Source organism: Chenopodium album, chromosome 24 (genome assembly GCF_948465745.1).
Source record: "Chenopodium album chromosome 24, dcCheAlbu1.1, whole genome shotgun sequence".
In the NCBI taxonomy this organism is placed as follows: Eukaryota; Viridiplantae; Streptophyta; class Magnoliopsida; order Caryophyllales; family Amaranthaceae; genus Chenopodium; species Chenopodium album.
In genome coordinates, this window is record NC_137857.1 from 3875271 (window position 1) to 3895734 (window position 20464).

Consider the following 20464-nt stretch of genomic DNA (forward strand, 5'->3'; position numbering starts at 1 on the left):
CTATATTAATAAAATACATGCGCAAAAAAACATTAAAAAATAAAAAACAAACATAAAGTGTTTGGTATGGGATTTGATCCTGCGTCAACTTCATGGGAATGTCACTTTAAGTTTTCAACCACTTGACCATGAATTCATTTTTTAACTCTTAAATTGTGCTGGGTTACGTGACCTAGCGTGAACAAGCTGGGTCCGCCACGCCGTGACCCGTTTAATTGAGGCCCGGTCTTGCCTAGAATTCCTCGTTGAACAAGTCTACTCATCAGCTCTATTTATGTACACAAGATTACCGGCGAAAAAAAAAATGAAAAAGAAAATAAATAAATAAAATCAAAACCCTAATCTAAGAATTATATATATACATGGGCGGCTGTACAAAGAAGAAAATCAATTATATCCCACAACAATGCTTCCCTTAGATATAATTCTCTCCGAAATACTCCCAAAATTACCCGCAAGATCACTTGTTCGCTTCAAATGCGTATGCAAGTCTTTCAAAAGTCTAATTTCAAGTCCAAAATTCATTGATCTTCACCTTCGCAATTCTGCCTCAAACGACACGAATCGCCTTCTAATCTTCAACACGGGTGATGAAAGGATTCAATGCATGGATTTAGATACGTTTTGGTCTCCTAATCTTCCTATTCCGTCAATTAAATCATATTATCACACGGTCGGGTCGTGTAATGGACTAGTTCTCATTAAGGTTAGTAGGTTTTACTACAACGATTTAATTAAATTGATGTTGTTCAACCCTTGCACGGGTGAATTACTTTATATCCCGGATTTTAAACTCCAATTTACCGAGTGTTATGATTTTGGGTTTGGGTTTGGGTTTGATTCTTCGACACAAGACTATAAAATTGTTGGACTTATTGGTATAGCTATAGGTAATGCATTTAAGGTCTTAGTATTTAGTTTAAAGGCTAATTCTTGGAAAACAATTGACAATGCACCTATTCCACCTTTATTATTGTTTAGAGAAGACTGCCAAAAAAATGTTCTTATAAACAACCATTTACTTCATTGGAAATTATACTCTCGTGAGATGAAGCGATGTAAAATTGGTTGTTTCGATTTGAAGACCGAACAATGGATTAAAAATGTACCATTACCGGACTGTCGAGGTGATAAAGATGTAAAATTATCATCACCTATGTACCAAGGAAATCGGTATCTCTATGAATTGTTTGAAGAAGATGATATAGATGATGTGAAGGAGTTAGGTGTCCTCGATGGATGTTTGTGTGTATTGACCAAGAATCCGAAAGAATATTTTGTAGATGTTTGGGTGATGAAGGAGTACGGAATCAAAGAATCTTGGGTGAAAATCTTGGGGGTTTCAGATTCGATTATTACCAAGTCTTTGAAGCATTGTCCTCTAGCTTACCGTGGGATCGAAAAGAATGAAATTTTAGTAATCGTAGGAGAAAATGATAAAAGAAGCAAGTCAAGCATTAATGTCGAGTTTTTATGGTACAATATCCGAGATAAAACATACGCAAAAACTCATCAAATCCACAATTTTCCTATACGGAATGATATTGATGCTTGTATATGTAATGGTAGCTTAGTTGTCCTCCCCCATGGAGAACAACTTGCTAAAAAGGAACAACGACGATCAAAATTAGTGTGACATTGCAGCTAGTTCGTTCTATAAGCTTTTAGCTATTGAAATTTTTATCATAGCAAGTTTATAATAATGTAGTTCTAAACGTTTTTTATGCTAATAAAGGATCTTTTTCATTCATTATTGATTAAAAGCCTCTTAATGAAATTTGTTTTAGGGATCTTTTTCATTCATTATTGATTGTATAGATGTGAAGTACTAGAGTGTGATTTTGATTCTTTATACCATTGATTAAAATATATAGAAGTTTACAAGAGTTGTAATCCTATTATGATAAGGATACGAGGTATAACAAAATATATACAAAATTATCCTAATCTGCGACAAATATTATCTAACATATAATATCTATCACACCCCCGCAGTCGTAGCGGGAGGAGGTCGTACGCTAAGACTGGACCTGAATTCCAGAAACAATTCTCGTGGTAGGCCTTTCGTGAAAATGTCTGCAAAATGAATATCTATCATTAGGGATTACCATAGTACTCGTTTTTTTAGAAGCTATTAACTATATACATATATATATGTCAATGCATATATTTTTTTGAGAATAATAATATACATCTAGGTATAGTAAGGTGCGTGTTAGACTAGTTGGTCAAGATGTGTGGCAATTAAGTAATTACAATTAGAAAAGGGAGGTTGAATTGTATAATACTTCGTAGTCATTAACAAGCTTGATGAGTTTATGATTCACAAGGGCGAAAACTTGATTTAATGGACAGGACGAACCTTCAAGTAGGCTTTGTTACATGTTCTATCAGAACTTTTCTTTTTAAGGATTGATTAAGTAGTACTGAGACTACAGACTAATGATGACCAATGAAAACTCCATTTTATGAGCGATCACTTAAAGGTCTCAAATAAGGCTCAATCACCAGTAGAGTTTGACTTAAAAACTCAAGATGGATCAGATCGATGGGGTTTAAATAACTCGGATTCCATATCTATAGCTACTTACCAAAACATAATTTTAGTTTGTAAAAATAATTCCAATTCAGCAAAAATAATTCCAGTTCAGTAAAAATAGTCTCAGTTCATCAAAAATAAGGTGAAGTAAATGGGGTCTAATTTGTCGCATAAAGTCATAAACCATGTCAAACTAACTAGCGCGCAATGAATTAACTATTCCTAAAATCTCATTGCATTAATGGTCACCATATGGGCTAAGTTTGATTCCAACAAGTAATTAAAATTCCAGCCCAAAAATTGTACAATAACAACATGAATGCAATAATGAAGATGACTACAATTGTAGCAAAAAGGTAATCAATTGTGCCTTTACATTCTATTCTGCACTCTTACATATTAATATGTTCTTGCCTAATTTAGTACGGAATAGTAGACAATTATAAGTACGTACTTAAGTATCACATGCTCTAGGTTAATTAATCCACTAATTAGTTTTTTTCTTATTACATTAATATATATGGTAGTCCATATCATTATGTGACATGTGTGATTTCTAACAAAGAAAAAAAACTAATGGTAGAAATAATTAAGCCAAGTATGACTGGCAAGATCACTAATAACCTAGGCTGTAAGGCGCCAAGTGGCAGTTTTACATTTGCACTTCTCACATAAGGTCTAATTAAAAACATATAAATGGAGTTTTAAATAGTTGTGATTGATTATTACAAATACAACCTACACTAATTTAACACCATTAGTTCAATCATGTTAGCCAATAAATCAGTATTAAGCATTAAATTTAGCACCCTTATGGCAAAAGAAGTACTACTAGGGATAAAACTTAACATCCGTTACACCTTATAAATTGGTATAAAGCTTAACAAGTGGTGTGTCTAATTATGTTTTCTTAGCAAACTAATCCCGTATTGTAAACTTGTTTATTTTATATCAATATATTCTTATGGAAACATGGATAACTAATATGAAAATGATAAGGAGATGCGCTTTTCCACGTAGTGATGAGATCTACATAATACATTTCCATACATAGATGAAATAATTACGATCATATATTACCTACCCTTACGATCAAACATGTTATCTCTTTTGAAAATAAAAAGGGAGTTTAATTTTAGCTAATTTTCAATGAAATGAAATTATCTTTGTTAAAATGGAATTAATGTTTAACTTTTAAACTATTTATTTTCTAAATTAAAGTTTTTCTAATGAACTTAAATTATATTTAATGAAGTAATTGCACATTCATATGAAGATGAACTATTGCAAATTCTTTTGAATAGAGATGACAAAAGTTCAATTATTCAAATACGATAATCAATTATACGAGTGTACAGCCAAGGGGATAACATAATAAAGGAAATATTTCATCTTTTTTCTTTTCCTTTCATTCATTTTTAATTTTTTTTTTTTTTTTTTTGGGTAATCAATAATTTAGAGTCTTACATTTATAGTTCTCAAAAAGAGGATAATCAAATGATTAAGGGTCTGTTCACATTTACTGAATTGAACTTATTTGAGCTGAACTGAACTGATTGGAACTGAACTGGACTGAATTTAGCTGAAATGAATATTTTATGAGAGAGGGAAATTAAGAGCTGAACTGAACTAAACTGATTGGAGCTGAACTGAACTGAACTGAACTAAACTGATTGGAGTTGAACTGAACTGAAATTAAGTAAATGTGAACAGGTCCTAATACTATCTCAATAATCTAAAAACAAAAATTGCTTTTTTCATATTTTATTGCAGTATGTTTATCCAAATGAAAGAAAAAAAAAAGAATTTTGCAACGTCATAAAGAAAAGAATAAAGATAATTTCTTTCTAAGCTACCAATCGGATTTGCCTCTACTGCTTCTAATCTTCTATAATAGTCAATTAAACAAATTGTTAAAAACTTAAAATACTTAACGTACAATTAATCAAATTTACGCAAACATTGTAGCATAGAGGATCTAATATTCTAATCCATAGTTAATTACTACACAAATTATTTCATACTTATGAGGTTGTAGCATCAAACCTCGATGTAGGGATTTTAGAGTGGGATTTTCTTACCTCTCCCCTCCCCGCTCCTTCCAAAGGACTTAGCTCACTAACTCACACCATATTGACTTATAAAATGGTTCGGCTTTTTCTTCCTTTACCTAACAAAAAATTAAAAAAATATATTTTCTAATTCTTATAAATATAAGGTATAGGTAACAAATTTCTATAATTAAAAAGTATGATAGGTTGTGATTTTATTGCAAAAAATATAGCATATTGTCCAATTATTATTCCATTTACATCAATTCGGTGATTGCAAAATCTTTTTAACCCGATACAAATAAAAAAAAAAAGGTAATTTGTACAAGTAATACCGTTGTGTAATGTGTTAGATTGATATTAACGTCAATTACTCAACCTCTCTGAAATTTTGTACCAAAAAATAAAAAAAACCTTCGAAAAGTTTGAATTTCTCTAACATTCTTTCGAAACTACACGAAACGAATCTCCCAACTTAGCCATCTTCTTTAGGCAAACGGCGCAACAAAGAATTCACCAATTTCGTCACATTCATTTACATTTTACATTTCTCTCTTTCTCTCTCCTACTCTAAATTTAACAGTTGTCTGAGTGCTGTCAGTTGGCTTCCGTTAATGACTGATTTCGAAGACTCAGAGGAAACCACCAATTGGGTTTTCTTACTATTCAAATCTAAACCTGGGTTTCTGAAATTTTCCCCAATTTAAGCTATTTTCAATTGGTGGGTCATCAATTTAGGGTTTATTCAATTGTTATTTTTCTGGGGTTGTGTTAATTATTGCTTCTTTCTTCACATGGGTTTTGGTTGGAATTCAGTTTACAACATGGGATTTCAATTTTGGAGGTAATGAAGTTAAGTTGGTGTTTGATGATTTTGTTATTTGCTGAAATTTTTATACTGTTATTTCGTTAAAAGAAAGGGGGCAATTAACTTTATTTTATGTGATTCCCCCCTTTTTTTATTTGATTCAATTCATTGTTTTTGTTAGTCTTACTTGAAAACTTATAATTGGGTGGAGAATTGTTCTTGAAAGTAGTAGTTGAGAAGTAAGTAGGATTTATACTGAAAGTTGGTTCTATTGGAGAAAGATTGATTCTTGTATAATTCATCAGAGGATTGAATTTTTGTTGGGTGGAGTTGAATTTGAGCTGTTATTTTAGCTGTGTGAATTATGTCTGGTGGGAGTGGTACCCCTGTTGGGGCTAATTTCATGAGGCAGAGGCATAGTTGGGGTTATAACTCTGGTGGGGAAGATCTTGAAGATGATGCATGTTCGAAACCAATGCCTTCGACGCCTTCGATTCCGAGAGCTAAGACATGGATTGAGATCATGGAGAATGTTCTTTGGATTGGCTCAGCAGTATTTATCATATATTTTGGTGATTGGCATTCAAATCTTGTTTATCTTCTGTGGCACGATGATCGGATTAGGAGGTAATTCATCTGCCTCAGATCTCATGCTACAATTCTTTGATTCTTGCTAGTGATTCTCGATTTTCGATGTTTTTGTACTTTGCTTTTGGCTTTTGATGTGCTTATACTCTTGATTGACTTTACTTTAGGTGCTTATATTTTGATTCACTTTACTTTTGAGCTTTTTGGGCTCACAAACATGATTATAGATTTGGCATTTATGTGTGGAACTGTGGATAGAAAAGCTCTAAATTTGATTTGTCTCTAGCTGTCATGTGATCAAGGTTCTTGGAGTTGCTTTAATTGCTTCTAATACAAAAGATGCCTTGAATGACTTTATGAACATTGACTAGGATCTTTTGGAGTGCCAAAAAAAAAAAAAATGTCATGGACAAATAGTATTTTTTCCTGTGTAGATGTATAAAAGGAGAATTAGAAAACATGATCAGGCTTACAGTTTCAGAGCTTCTTTCCCTGTTATTTCATTTAGTGTATACAATGCTTTGGTATTTTCTCTACACTTTGAACGTAGATTGTACTTGGTATTTTTGTTAGATTTCAGTATATCTGTATTCTCTACCCTGTATGCGTGGACCGCATGCAAACAGTCTTTCAGCGGTTTTACCTACCAGCCAGTTTTTGGGGTGAGCTTAATATAAGTCATTCTCGCAGACTTAATCAGGCCTGATTTCACCCTACAGTGTTGATAAAGTGTATATTATCACATTGTCTTGACAAATATGACCATAATTGCAATATATGGAGTTGAGCCTACCATCTTACTAAAAGAGAAAGACCAATGAGGTACATGTGTGTTGTTGATGTAAGTAAGATGCATGTGAAGGTGAATTACATGATGGTCAGAGATGCGTACCTCTGTATGACAATTGACTTTATTTTTCTCTTTGCCCTTTTAAAGGTTGCCATTTTTCTTGAGTTACTTCATACAGAAATAGAATCACTGTCTATGCTTGGTCTTTTGCTCTGAGACATAAAACCCCTGTCTAGACCAACAATTTTTAGTTTGTATTACAAGTTTGAGGTGATATGTGCATATATCCAACTGAAAATTGGTGGAAAACTAATTTATGTAGAGAGAATTCAGGGATCAAGGCTGTTCTCACTCTAGAATATATACTGTTGACAGTATATTTGTTTAGGAAAAATAGTTGAGGATGGATTTTTTAGCAGTTTCAGGTACAGTTGTATTTCTAGAGTTTTGTGTTTTGCTACCCGGCAAAGAGTTGTGAACTTCAGATGCTTCTTCCTACAGAACTAATCTTCTTTCAGTTTGAGGATTGGCATGGGCACATGGACTTCCCAGCCCCTTTGTGGATGAATTATTAGTACATTTAGATATTCTGTGCAGGCAGTAGCCTTTATGTGGGAACTCAAGTTCGCATATTGTCATGTTGAAATAACTTTATGCACTTCTATGTATTGTCTCTTAATTAATCACAGTGATCGAAAAGCATTCTTGTTGCCACTCTCAATTTACATTTCTGTTTTACATTGAGGGCACCTAACCAAAAGCTAATTTGCACTCAGTTTCTCCAGGGCATACAATGTAACAAATAATAAAACTTGATGCTGGAAACAATTGATACTTATTACTTATTAGTGCCAAGTCCTAGATCAATTTCTTTCCTGCTTTTGTCCTTTTTCGTCCTTGATCCTTGTTTAAGTAATTTGCCTACTGGTTGCATCCCTGCTCTGGTAATGGATGCTTAAGATTTATTTTGTGAAATCTTTCATTCCACAAGTATATTACCATAAGCGATGAAATCCTTGTAGCAGTTCATACTGCTGATGAAGGATACCATTGTAATACAATTACTTGATATCCTGAAGTGATCCATCCTTGACTAGAGTTCCATGCATGCTGAATTTTAGACCCAAGTTTTCAGTTAAGGCTTCATTTGATTGAGTTGCAACCATGAATACCCTTTTTGAATTGCCCATTTGTCTCTGCTACACTTGCTATGTTGGCAAAGATGAGGATAGAATAAAAGTGAACCTTCAATATTGAGCTTGAGTTTGTTTGAAAAGAGGGGGCAGGGTTTCCATGCTCATCTGGTGGATGGAGTTTGGATGAATGTGGATATTCTAAGGAAGCTCATTTGACTGAATCTAAACATGTTTGGGCGTATAGGAATTCATTTCAAAATTAAAAGATTCATTGATCTCATTTTTTCCATTGCTCCCAAATTCAGAAAACAATTTTGATACCTCAACAGATAATATTAATTTGTTTCTTGTGCAATGATTTGATTTAAACCAAAGATGGGGAGGTGATTAAAAAAAAAAAAAATTGTCCAATAGAGTCATGAGTAACCATACTTCCTTAGCCCTGGGGTGCTCCTTCACTGTGAAGGTTTTGGGCAATCCTTAGATGATAGGGCCTTTTTCTTTCAAGAATTTCACTTGTGGGTAATCTTCCTTGACTATCAAAACAAGGATGTGAAGATTTTGATTATAGGAGGGCAGTTCATCTCTTACTCTCTTAGATACTATTGTGACTATCAAAGAACAAGACATGTAGGCTTTCCCATAATGGTTATTGGAGTTACAGAAATCAGAGATTAGGGGAAAGGAAATGGATGGATTATCAAAGAGCCATTTTCCTTGATGAATGCATTGTTTCAATTTGAGACTCATTTGTGTCTTTTTCTGTTTACCTTTTTCTTGACGGCTTAGTAGAGTTTCTTTCTTATTTATTTTAGCTATTCTTGGAGTTTCCCTTATCCATGATCTCCATAGTTAAGATATATTTTTTTCTTTCATCAGTAATCTTTTTCTTGCTTGAAAGTGTGAGTCATTATCAGACACACCATCCCTTCCTCTGCATTTTCCCCTGATCCAAATGGACATTATGCCAAGGAAGAATGTAGTTTTATCCAATTTTGTGCCTGCAGCCTACCACCCTAGCCTTGTTAATTAGTTTTCTAATCAGATACATATGTTCCCTTCTCTAACATTCTCCAGTGTTGTCAAGAGGAAAAATACACCTAACCATTTTAGCAATGGAATTGTTGGCATATTTGATTTTTTATATTTTGTATGGATGTCATTATTGAACAAGTAGGAACTTGGAGTAGAATTTTTACCTCCTTTCAAAGCCTTAGTCTTTTTTTTTATTCCTTTTTTCTATGTTAATATTCCGTTTGTCCTATACTCCTATAGTCCTATTATTAACTCTTGAATATAGCACAGATATTAGAAGTGGATGAAGAGTTAGTGAGAGAAAGTGTTGGGACTCACTTGGGAGGGAGAGAGAAAAGGGGTTGGTGGATGGTGAGAGAAAAGGAGATATTGTTATTTCAATTAAGACTAACTTGAAGAAAAAGTGTGAATTTCATTTTGGGATAACCTAATCTAATAAGTGTGAATTTGTTAGAATTGTGAGTTGTGACAAGTACATGACTTTAAACTCCCCAACAATCCTGTTATGGGGCACCATGGGGTACTTAATTGTGGCTTCTAGATTATATTAACCTTTTAGAGAGATGCAAAGAACGAGAAAGTACTTAGGGCCTGTTCACATTTACTTAATATCAGTTCAGTTCAGTTCAGCTCCAACCAGTTCAATTCAGTTCAGCTCTTAATTTCCCTCTCTCATAAAATATTCATTTCAGCTCAATTCAGTTCAGTTCCAATCAGTTCAGTTCACTTCAGTTCCAATCAGTTCAGTTCACTTCAGCTCCAATCAGTTCAGCTCAGCTCAGCTCAGTTCAGTAAATGTGAACATGCCCTTAGCTGAAGCAAATCTAATGACAATGTCATGACTGGAAAAATTGCATTTATCTTCTCCTTGCATCATGACTGGGAGATACTTGGTGCATCTGCCTTGCCATTGGTTAATTTGTATGTTGTTTCTTTCTCTTCGTTTATTTAATATCACCATGTCTATGCTCTAACATGAGCACCTTCATGTGTTCTAATACCACTATACCAGCTTCACATGCATGTAGGGTTAAATTGAGTCCCGCAAAGAGCATAACATTTGTATTTAGTTGCCTTTTTTGCTCTAGGCTGATCCAGAGTTTCCAGTCTATTGTTAAGAGTACTTCATTCATTGTCATGTCCTGTATTGACAACAATTTATAGCCAGTATTGATGTTCTGTACAAGCTAGATATGTTTCAGCGATCCCTGTGTTGCATTAGTTTCTCTAAGCATTTAGGTACTTTGTATAATATTATATCGGTTTATGAGAGCTCATTTATAATGTATTAAGTTGGTTATATGAAACTTTCAACTGTTTGTGGCATATTAATTTTTATTATGCTATGTTTTTTCGTTTTGAATCTTTTGATTGAGTCATCTTTTTCTGTATTCTGATGGCCTTAAATAATTCTGGATCTTAATACCAACTTATTATTCTTATGTTGACTTTCAAAGATAATACTGGCATGGTACTGTGGTAGTGCAATATCTGTTGCACACATCGTCTATATCTTGTCCAACTTGATGATCATTTTGCTTCTTAACCTGCAGGATACCATTATACCTAGGATTTGGAGGTGTTCTTTTGAGTGCTGCTTATTTCGTTTATACGAGCATGTCAACATCAGGTGTTAGAAAATCGAATGAGAACTGGGAGATACTTGGTGCATCTGCCTTGCCATTGGTTACCCTTCTGGGCCTAACTTCCTTTTGCCTGTGAGTGCCATTCATAATTCTGACATATTTGTGAATCACTCTTGAATATGCGCGTGCTTAAACTTGAAATTTTGCAGATTCACTTGGGCTTTGTGGCCGATTTGGAGCTTTTTGACCCTACCTCTTGTGGTATGTCTCCATTCCTTTCCTCATCTTAATGAATACTTCTTATTTGAACACCCCTCAGCGGCTCAGCTCAGCCCCATGCCAAAAAATGAAAAATTCACTTCTCATGCTCATTCTGCAGTTCACACTCTTCATGGCCTGTATGGTTATATCACCTTATTTGATTAGCGGGACAGTAAAATCACAACCAGAAGTGCTCCGTCTTGATTGATGGTCGATTTGAGTATTTCAAGGGATATGCACATGATGAAATCGACTTTAAAACCCATTCTATCCCAGGGGAAAAAGATAATAGCAAAATTGTGATTCATGTAAGTTTCTTTTTCTATGATGCAATCCTTCCCATGTTGGTGCTAAACACTCCATGGGATCAGCTCTGATCTTCACATGTTCGCGTTGTATTCGTTTTATTTGCCCATCTGATTGAATGAAGGAATTAGTTTTAAATAGGCCTACATTGTCTTTGCCAGATCTCACTGTGAAGTATGTTTTTTTGTGTATGGTCCAGCACCATCTGTAAAGAATTATCAAATATAGTGTGGTTTTTGAGTTTCTCCATGTTTTGGGGAGGTTATAGTTTTCGCCATTGGATTTAATTTCATATTAGGCTTGGGCCAAGCGTTGATGCGCCAATTACAGCAATTTGCGCTATGGATCCAACTGCGGCAGCATATTCTAATTCTCAGTTTTTGTCCAAATGTACCTTGTCCAAGGTCACATATACTGCACTTCTCTCACAGTTTTCCTTATGCTTTTACATGAATGAAACATTGTTCTTTTTATACCAGCAATTCGGTTTTCTTTGTAACCTTGTTACTGTTACTCTGCATTGTCTTAGAATTTTCGTATTCCTCAGATGCGCTTGTTTAGTACAGAGTAGATCAAAATGTCACAATGGTAACGAGTTTGTATGTGAGTTTGCAAAAATTACAAATTACTTGTGATCTTAAGACTACTCGTATCAGGAAGTACAACATTCATGAGATTTTAAATGCAACAACTTTTCATTTAATTTTTTATACGTGAATTAGAAAATAAATACTTTTCCGAAATTAATTTCGTTATGTTTACGTGGATTGAAAATGCATACGAGTACTTTTATTTAAAATGAAAGTGGTGCCAAAAACAAACTACCAACTGTATTAGAGTCTTCACTGTCTAATAGGTGTGGGGTGGTTTGCCCATCTCGTGTCACATCTACCCTAAAGTTGACCTCATATCTTGGAGACTTTTTCTACTACGTAGGTTTTTTTTTTTATTTTTTTTATTTTTTTTATTTTAATTATTATTTTCATGTTTTGTAATTTAGAAATATCTAAAAATAATACCTACACCTCAAATTAATTAAAATATATGCCTTTTTAAAATGTTTTTTTTTACCATCAATATATATGATTAGTTGATACTTAACACGCTCCTTTTGCCTTGAACCCTATCGCGTTATATACTCTTTCACGTAACAAAAATTTAATGATAAATGGAGTAGCAAACATGATCGTATTTAGTATTCTAATCAGATAACGAAGGAGAATCTTGCACGTAAGGAGCGTCACGTAAGTACATTAAAATTTGTTGTATTATTTTTCCAGCAGACCACGCAACCTAGTAGTTATACATAATATATTAAAAAAATATATATTGTAGAATTATATATTGATTATACTACTAATTTCTACTCTTTTAAAAATAATACCAGCTTTATTAATATTTTTTTGTAGATCGGAATCCCATTGAACTCACATGTTTTGGATTGTTCTACACCATTTGTCTCGTTTGATTGGAAAAGAATTTAGCAAAATGAAGGACATGTAGAAAAATCAAAATTTTTACTATTGGGAAAATAAGGGGCGAAATATTAAATTATATAATACGAAAATAATTTTGGGATTAGACATGAGTGACTTATATAGATTGACTACATTAAGTTTGGCATCAACATATATAAGAATATGAGTAATTTGTAATATCAAGCTTTTTACGTTGTTTCTTGGCATTGGATGACGTGCTGTGTTAAAAAGGTGTGATTTATTAACTTAATTAAGCAAAGTAATGTTATCTCTATTGCTAAGCTTTTTGTAAAGTGTGTTGCTACGTGTGCATAAGAATGTTTGCTACATTATTGATTATATCAATTAACTTAATTGTTGTTCTATCGTCTTAGTTACTTTATGATTAAGTTTAGGGTAATAGATAGGATATATGATTAAATTTCATCTACATTACATAATAAGAATGTTGAACTAGATATAATGCGTTCAAAATTTTATGAATAGTTTTTAGAGTAATAGATATAGGACACATGATTAAATTTCGTTTTCATTGCATAATCAAAGTACCGAACTTAATAGATAGGATGCTTTCAAAATTTTTGTTCGAAAAATAATATCTATATTATGATATATAAATCTAATTATTTTGAACAACACAACAATGTTTCTAGCTAATTATCATCATAGGCCAATGATTGCTTCCTTGCCCGTTGAAGGTTGGATTATTTTTCCTTTGATTATAACCCTAGACAGTACTGTAGATTAGAAAGCCTCTATTGAGCTTCTATCAAGACTTATTAACCTTGGAAAAAATTTCATCATAGTTAAGTTGTAAAGTAAACAATAAGAATTGACAATATATATTAGGCTTTACTTGGGTTATTTTGGATTCAATAAGTCGCTTGTTAAGTTTATATCTCAAATCGAGTTTTGACCAAATCGAGCTTCAATAATTTACTAGTTGTATCATCTCTAAGCTAATCTTTTGCTTCCTTGTTCCTCCTTGTATATGTAGTTTGCCTCACATTGTTATCAACAGGTTCTTTTTTCTCCTTATCAACAATTTTATCAAAAGTAAATTGCAACAACAACAAACAAAACAAACTCCCTGAAATGTTGGCTTTTATTTTTAATTTGATTGTCAATTTTATGTACTTCATATAAATTTTCTATCTTAAAAATAAAAAGTAAAAATTGTTGATGTGTAGCTTGTGAACCCCACTAAAGATGAGCAGTCTATATCAAACTATAATCTCAACCATCTTTGGTTCCCCCCAACTTGCTATTTGCGAGGAAACAACTTCCATCAAATATATGAACCTCTTCCAAATAAAGCAACACATATACTTTTTCTTGAAAATAAGGTTAGCAATCATAAAATCAATTGCTTTTAAATGATTTCTAACTAATTTTAAATTTTAATGTATTGATTGTAATTTTATAAAGAATTTTTGTTGGGCAAAGCAATTGATGGACACAATCAATCTAGTGAAAGGTTTCTAAAAATTCCAAAAAAAATAAAATAAAATAACTGTACTCCTATATACAAATTGTGTACTTGTTAGGTTTGGACTCACATATTAATTATGATGTTTTAATTTGTAGGGTATGGTAAAATTTGGAGGAAGGAAAGTAGAAAAGTCTACATTACATGAGTTGGGTGTAAATTTGACAAGAAGCTTATCATTGATTCATTAGTTGGAGAAAAAATTAGCTAGAAAATTTTGTAACTTGAGCTACCATACACAACCTATAAAGTTTATCAATTACTCCATACTAAACCCCAAAAATGAAATAGGGGTAAGTTTTATCATAAGGTAAATCAGGGTTTTTCTTATAAAAAATATAAAATAAATATTCGTAGCTTCATTCGTGAAACAAGTTCAAGTTGAAAACAAAAATGAAATATAAAAATGGAGAATATTAAAGTAGTTATTATATGTGATTAAGAATAATTTAAGGACCAATTATAACAATATACAAGTATGAAAGTAAAATTAAACTTTAAAATTGGCCCCACATAATTACATTTGATCATCATTATTAGGGGACCCGTTTGATCATTACAACACAACCCATGATTATAGATTTATAGTGAAATTGGAGTTATTGGACTTCTTAATCGCAAATAAAAATTACTCCATTCGTTCCAAATTAATTACAAATTTTATCCCTTCTAACTTGTTTCAAATTAATTATCTATGATTTTGCTCTCTATCTTTTGTCCTCAGGTGGAATTCTCACTCATTTTTACACTCTATTTTTTTTAATTGAATTTGTTGATAAAATTATTTGTATCAATTAAAATAAAATAGAGTAGATACATTTTTACTTTTTAGGATTATTGCATTAAGAATGATGAATGGTGGGCTCTTTCTTTCTCATGTGTTACTATGTACTAAAACCTTAAATAGGAAAGATTCTTACCTATTTTTAAAACAGGGAAAAAAAGGAAGAATAAAAGGCAAACAAATCCCACTACTATAGTTCTATTATTCTATAGTATATTAGTGTTACAAATCTGTAAAGAATTGAATTAGATTGCAATGAAAACTTGTTGCATTTTTTATTACTTTGTAATTTATACTACGTATATTGTATGGATTTATTATTTTATGAATGAAGTTGTAAATAAAGTAATTGAAGCAATTTTCATTGTACACCCAAATGTAATGTTACGCTCAAACTTGTATAAGAGTGCAGGAGAGTGTAAGATTACACTAGAGAGAATTGTAAACAATAAACAATACAATAATGAGAGGATTACAATTTCATTCGTCTGCTTTTCATGATTAAGTAATTCTAAGACTTAACTCTAACAATTAAACATATTTTCACTCATATGATATTAATTCAGATGTGCATGACAAAATTACGTGTTAACTACTGTACTTTGTATAATTTTCCTTTTGACTAGAATGACTACACAATTGGGAATTTTCTAATTGAAATCGTGTAGATTATGGCCATGTTTGGTAATTGGCTTTTTAATGGCTTTTTGGTTAGCTTTTGGCTTTTGGCTTTTTTAGGTGGTCAAACAGCCAAAAAATGTGTTTGGTAATTGGCTTTTTAGTCAGCGAAAAAGCTGGCTTTTAAGCCGAAATAAAAAGCTGCTTTGAGTAGCTTTTTTGTTGGCTTTTGGCTTGTTGGCTCACAAATTATCTAATAAACAGCCAACAACCAACAATTAATTTACCAAACACTTTTATAAACAGCCAGTTTAAACAGCCTATTTCAAAAGCCATTATAAAAAGCCAAACATTCCAGCTGGTCAACACAAGCCAAATGAACCAGCTAATAGCCAACTGCCAACAAGTCATTTGCCAAGGCATGTTACTCGTACACCTAAAATTTAAAATTTGGAAGCACTAGTTGCCAAGATCTAAATTGCTAAAATGCCAACATACCATTTGTAGAATAGGCAAGTCAAAACATAATGGGATGGCCCACACTAACAATCAAAAGCATCTTGTTGGATTTGAAGTTATGTGAATCTCAACTTTTTCACCTTTTTCTTGAAATCTTCATCCATTCTTGGTGCATGTAATTTGTAAGCAAGTAATTTGGTGTAATTACATAAATTAAATATTTTTATCAAAAAAAACAATTAAACATACAAATATAAAAGTATACTCTCTCCCATTTGACCTTTTTTTTTTTTTTTTACTCTCATAATTTTTTTCTTTGTTTTTTTGGGAGTAGAGTTCATTTTCTCTCTCCTCAATTTCAAACAAACAGCAAACTTCCAAAGCTTACACAAATTATTCCACCGAGTAGTTCTTGGGGTTTTGCTCTGATAAACTTACCCACCCAAAAAATTTGGCATCAAACCCATTAAAAACACCCTTTTATAGTTCATAGTGGTTTAGGTTTAGCCGATTTGGGGCCTCATTTCATCATCTTTTTATCAGTTTCTAAATTCCAGACATTGTTTTTCTTGTTTAATTGCATCTTTTTTCTGGGTTTCTTCTCACTCATTTCACAAAATAAACCTTTATTTTCACCTTTGTTGGTTGCATTTTAAAGATTTTTTTTAAAAACATCCAACCTTTTTTGGGGAAGAAATTTTGAATTTCTATATAATTGAAGCTATTAAAGTGTAAATTTGATGTTTTTGTGATGTGGCTTTTTTATTTTGGAAATGGGTTTTATAGATTATGAGCTGATTATGCTTAGTTTGTTGCCAATTTTGGTAATAATTTAGGGTGAATTTTGTTTTTATGGGTTTTTTTGCCTTGCCATTGAATTTCAAGAAGTGAAGAATTGTCAGCTTCAATGACCTAATTGGTGAGTAATTTGAACCTTATACTTTTGATTTTTATGCTGTTTTTAGTAGATAGATTACATTTTAAATTTTATCTGTTGAAATTTTGATGTTAAAAAGCTATGAACATTGTTATATGCTTGTATCACTTTTAGATGTAATTTGGTGTGATTGTTTTTTGCAGGGGTTGGAAATTTTTGAACAATTGAGGAGGGTTTGGTGATGAATGAGAAATGGATAATAAATTTATTCAACCTCCTTTGGTAAGTTGTTTTGTCCTGCATATTTCAGTCAATTTTTAACAATTTTATGATTGGTAATGCTCTGGTAAATTTCCTGTTAATATGAATTTTGCTGATTAATTTTAAGTTGCAGAGCTTATTTAAATGCTAAAAAGTTTCAATCTTTCATAGTGTAGATCTGCATTATGGATGATTTTATTAATATGTTTATTCTAATTTATTTGTTTATATATTTATTTGGTGAAGGAGTGACTGAGTTGAAAATGAGAGTTAGCAGTTTAATTGTTCATGTGTGTGAGACTATTCTATATCGGAAATTAATGTTAACTTTACGCGATGCAGTGAGGAAAGGAGAGTTAGCAATTTACGCGGGGTGGTAGGGAAAGGGAAGTTGCAGTTTTGTTGTACATGTGTGAGAGACTAATCAATATCGAATGTTACCGTGTACTTAACGCGGGGTGGGGGTAGGGGGTGCTGAACATTCTTAGTTAACTCTTGGCAAGTCAACAAGTCAAAAACTGATTATTATGGAAAGGTATTCAAGCTTGGGATTCATACCAAGTCGAGTAGTCAATACTGGATGCCAGTTGAGTGAGGGAAAGGAATTTTGGAATTAATTGTTGAGTAAGATTGTCAATCAAATTGTCAGTCAGTAGTGGTACTAATTCGAACATAGCAGTTCATTTTGAATCTCGGTTTAGAAGATTCAACCATAGAGTAATTGAAATGGTCATGCTGTGTTTATCATTCAATGATTAGATGAGGGAAGTGGTTTTTGGTTGAATTTTTTGAGGGGGTAAACACATCAAGGGAGAGGGAGGGGGGCTTGAATAAGTGTTATACAACCGAGCACTTTGTTATACGCAGTATGCTCAGTTCTTGCTAAACTCTAATGATGGTACAAGAACCAAGATCAGGAACAACTCTTGCTCAGGTTGGCATGATTGATCACTTAATTACTTTCATCTTGAGTCTGATCTTTGATTTGTCAATTATATTTGCATTTAGTATGATGATTAGGATTAAGCAGATTAAGTATTGCTAAAATTTCTCCTTTATATAAATCTGTAGTTGATTATTGTGACGACAAGTCTAACCTTGAAGTTTACCATGATAGATGGATCATTTTCTCTTTTCTTGCCGGATATTGTGGGGATTTGCTTAAGAATATGCTAGGGAATTTATGTACGTGTGCTGAATGGTAAGAATGAATTAGGAAAAATGATCTTAATTTATAACAATCAGAATAATTCTCTTGTTGCAGGTTGATACAACAGCATGCTTGTGTAGAGTAGATGCTGGTTTAAAATCTGTAGCTGGAGCAAAGAAATATGTCCCTGGGACAAGGTTGTGTCTTCAGCCTGACATCAAGCCTTCCATTCATCCTACACGACAGAAGCCTTCACGTGGTGACAGAAGTCGCAGTCAGTCTCCTCTCCTTCCAGGTCTCCCTGATGATCTGGCCATTGCTTGCTTAATTAGGGTTCCAAGAGTAGAGCACCGAAACCTCCGATTAGTCAGCAAAAGATGGTACCGTCTTCTTGCTGGCAACTTCTTTTATTCATTAAGGAAGAGTCTAGGAATTTCAGAAGAATGGGTATATGTCATTAAGAGAGATCGAGATGGTAAAATATCATGGCATGCATTTGACCCTGCCTACCAACTCTGGCAACCCCTTCCACCTGTTCCCAAAGAGTTCTCTGAAGCTTTAGGATTTGGATGCGCAGTTCTTAGTGGCTGTCATTTATACCTCTTTGGAGGCAGACACCCCCTTAAGGGCTCAATGAGACGTGTTGTATTTTATAGTGCCCGAACAAATAAATGGCATCGGGCTCCGGATATGTTACGCCGTAGACATTTCTTTGGTGCATGTGTCATTAACAACTGTCTGTATGTAGCAGGTGGGGAGAATGAGGGTATACACCGTTCCTTGAGATCAGCTGAAGTTTATGACCCTAACAAGAATAGGTGGTCCATAATCTCTGATATGAGTACAGCAATGGTGCCTTTCATCGGAGTTGTTTATGAAGGAAAGTGGTTCTTAAAAGGGCTTGGGTCACATCGTCAGGTTTTAAGTGAAGTATATCACCCAGAATCTAACAGCTGGTATCCAATTTATGATGGAATGGTTGCAGGTTGGAGGAATCCCAGTGCCTCTTTGAACGGGAAGCTCTATGCCTTGGACTGCAAAGATGGATGTAAACTTAGGGTATATGATGAGGCGAGTGATTCCTGGAGTAAACATATCGATAGTAGAGTTCATCTGGGGAACTCCAAGGGTTTGGAGGCAGCAGCCCTTGTTCCTCTTAATGGGAAGTTAAGTATTGTACGTAATAACATGAGCATTTCTTTGGTAGATGTCTCAAGATCTGAGCATGCAGGAAGTGCAGCAACTGCTGATGATCTGTGGGAAACAATCACAGGAAAAGGTCAGTTCAAGACTATGATGTCGAATATTTGGTCAAGTATTGCAGGTAGGAAACGCCTAAAAAGCCATATTGTCCATTGTCAGGTTCTTCAAGCTTGAAACTAGGGTATATACAACAAAGAATCGGAAATAGGAATTTTGGGTTGTGTTTATGGCGTCTCCTGATGTAGCAACCTTTAGGCATATGATGTGCCTAAATTTTGCTATATTAGAGCGAGTAATGTACAAGCCTAGTGTTGTGTTTTTATATTATATTGTAGCTCATGCACCAAATAGATCTTCTATCTATTGCACATAGCTTATATAGTGAATCATGCTCTTCATGGTCTAGGTTTATGCCTTGTAGAAGATATTATTATGAATGTCATTGATCACAACCTTAACATTTTGATGCAAATGAATTGGTGCATTTACAATTGAATGATCTTGATTAGCATTAAAATGTTGAAATAAGGTGAAATAAACATAGCTTAAATGTCTTCCAAAAAAAAAAAAAAAAAAAAAAAAAAAAAAAAAAAAAAAAAAAAAAAAAAAACATAGCTTAAATAATCCAATATGAAAATAGTTAAATTAAATGCTGGAGAGATGACTAGCAACTATAATTTGTAAGATCATGTCATATCTCGTACAAGGTAACTTTCTAATATTCAATATTGGATGGACCATTTTCTTCGAAACAAACTTCCAATTAGTAATTGCAACTATCAAATTGACGTTTATAGATGAATAATTACGATAATCAACGTACGTCCGTACTGCATCAGGCTAGAAAGGAACAACAGCATCCCAGGATAAGAACTATATGAAAGATTTCGTAAACAAAATAACTGCTGTAGTTGTTTACTGAAACACCCTCAAATTTCTGCTCGCAAGTAGTCTGTCAGAAGATTCAACCTTGAATGCTTAATACAGTATATAAGGTAATAAGGATGTTTGAACCACATCTTCTACTCGTTGATGCAGACATTGT

At 33.2% G+C, this 20464-nt stretch overlaps 3 protein-coding genes across 5 annotated transcripts; all 3 read left to right on the top strand.

Annotated features, from left to right (window-relative positions):
- The first annotated feature begins 406 nt into the window (after positions 1 to 406).
- LOC145612770 (F-box protein CPR1-like) lies at positions 407 to 1636 on the top strand. Its single transcript, XM_081668062.1, has one exon. It carries the CDS (start codon positions 407 to 409, stop codon positions 1634 to 1636), a length of 1230 nt encoding a protein of 409 aa, XP_081524188.1.
- Positions 1637 to 4983: 3347 nt separating this feature from the next.
- LOC145612085 (uncharacterized) lies at positions 4984 to 11367 on the top strand. Its single transcript, XM_081667452.1, has 4 exons — positions 4984 to 6025; positions 10501 to 10665; positions 10743 to 10794; positions 10913 to 11367. The coding sequence occupies exons 1-4, from the start codon at positions 5763 to 5765 to the stop codon at positions 11000 to 11002; spliced, it is 570 nt and encodes a 189-aa protein (XP_081523578.1). The 5' UTR covers positions 4984 to 5762; the 3' UTR covers positions 11003 to 11367.
- Positions 11368 to 16247: 4880 nt separating this feature from the next.
- On the top strand, positions 16248 to 19918 carry LOC145611942 (F-box/kelch-repeat protein At1g55270-like). 3 transcript variants are annotated; one of them, XM_081667327.1, is made up of 3 exons: positions 16248 to 16847; positions 17009 to 17087; positions 18331 to 19918. In XM_081667327.1, exons 2-3 carry the CDS (start codon positions 17058 to 17060, stop codon positions 19591 to 19593), a joined length of 1293 nt encoding a protein of 430 aa, XP_081523453.1. In that variant the 5' UTR covers positions 16248 to 16847; positions 17009 to 17057; the 3' UTR covers positions 19594 to 19918. The 3 variants fall into 3 exon arrangements, with proteins under 3 accessions (XP_081523453.1, XP_081523452.1, XP_081523451.1); XM_081667326.1 differs by having other exon boundaries at positions 17009 to 17084; positions 18322 to 19918; XM_081667325.1 differs by lacking the exons at positions 16248 to 16847; positions 17009 to 17087 and adding an exon at positions 17522 to 18000.
- Positions 19919 to 20464: the final 546 nt, after the last annotated feature.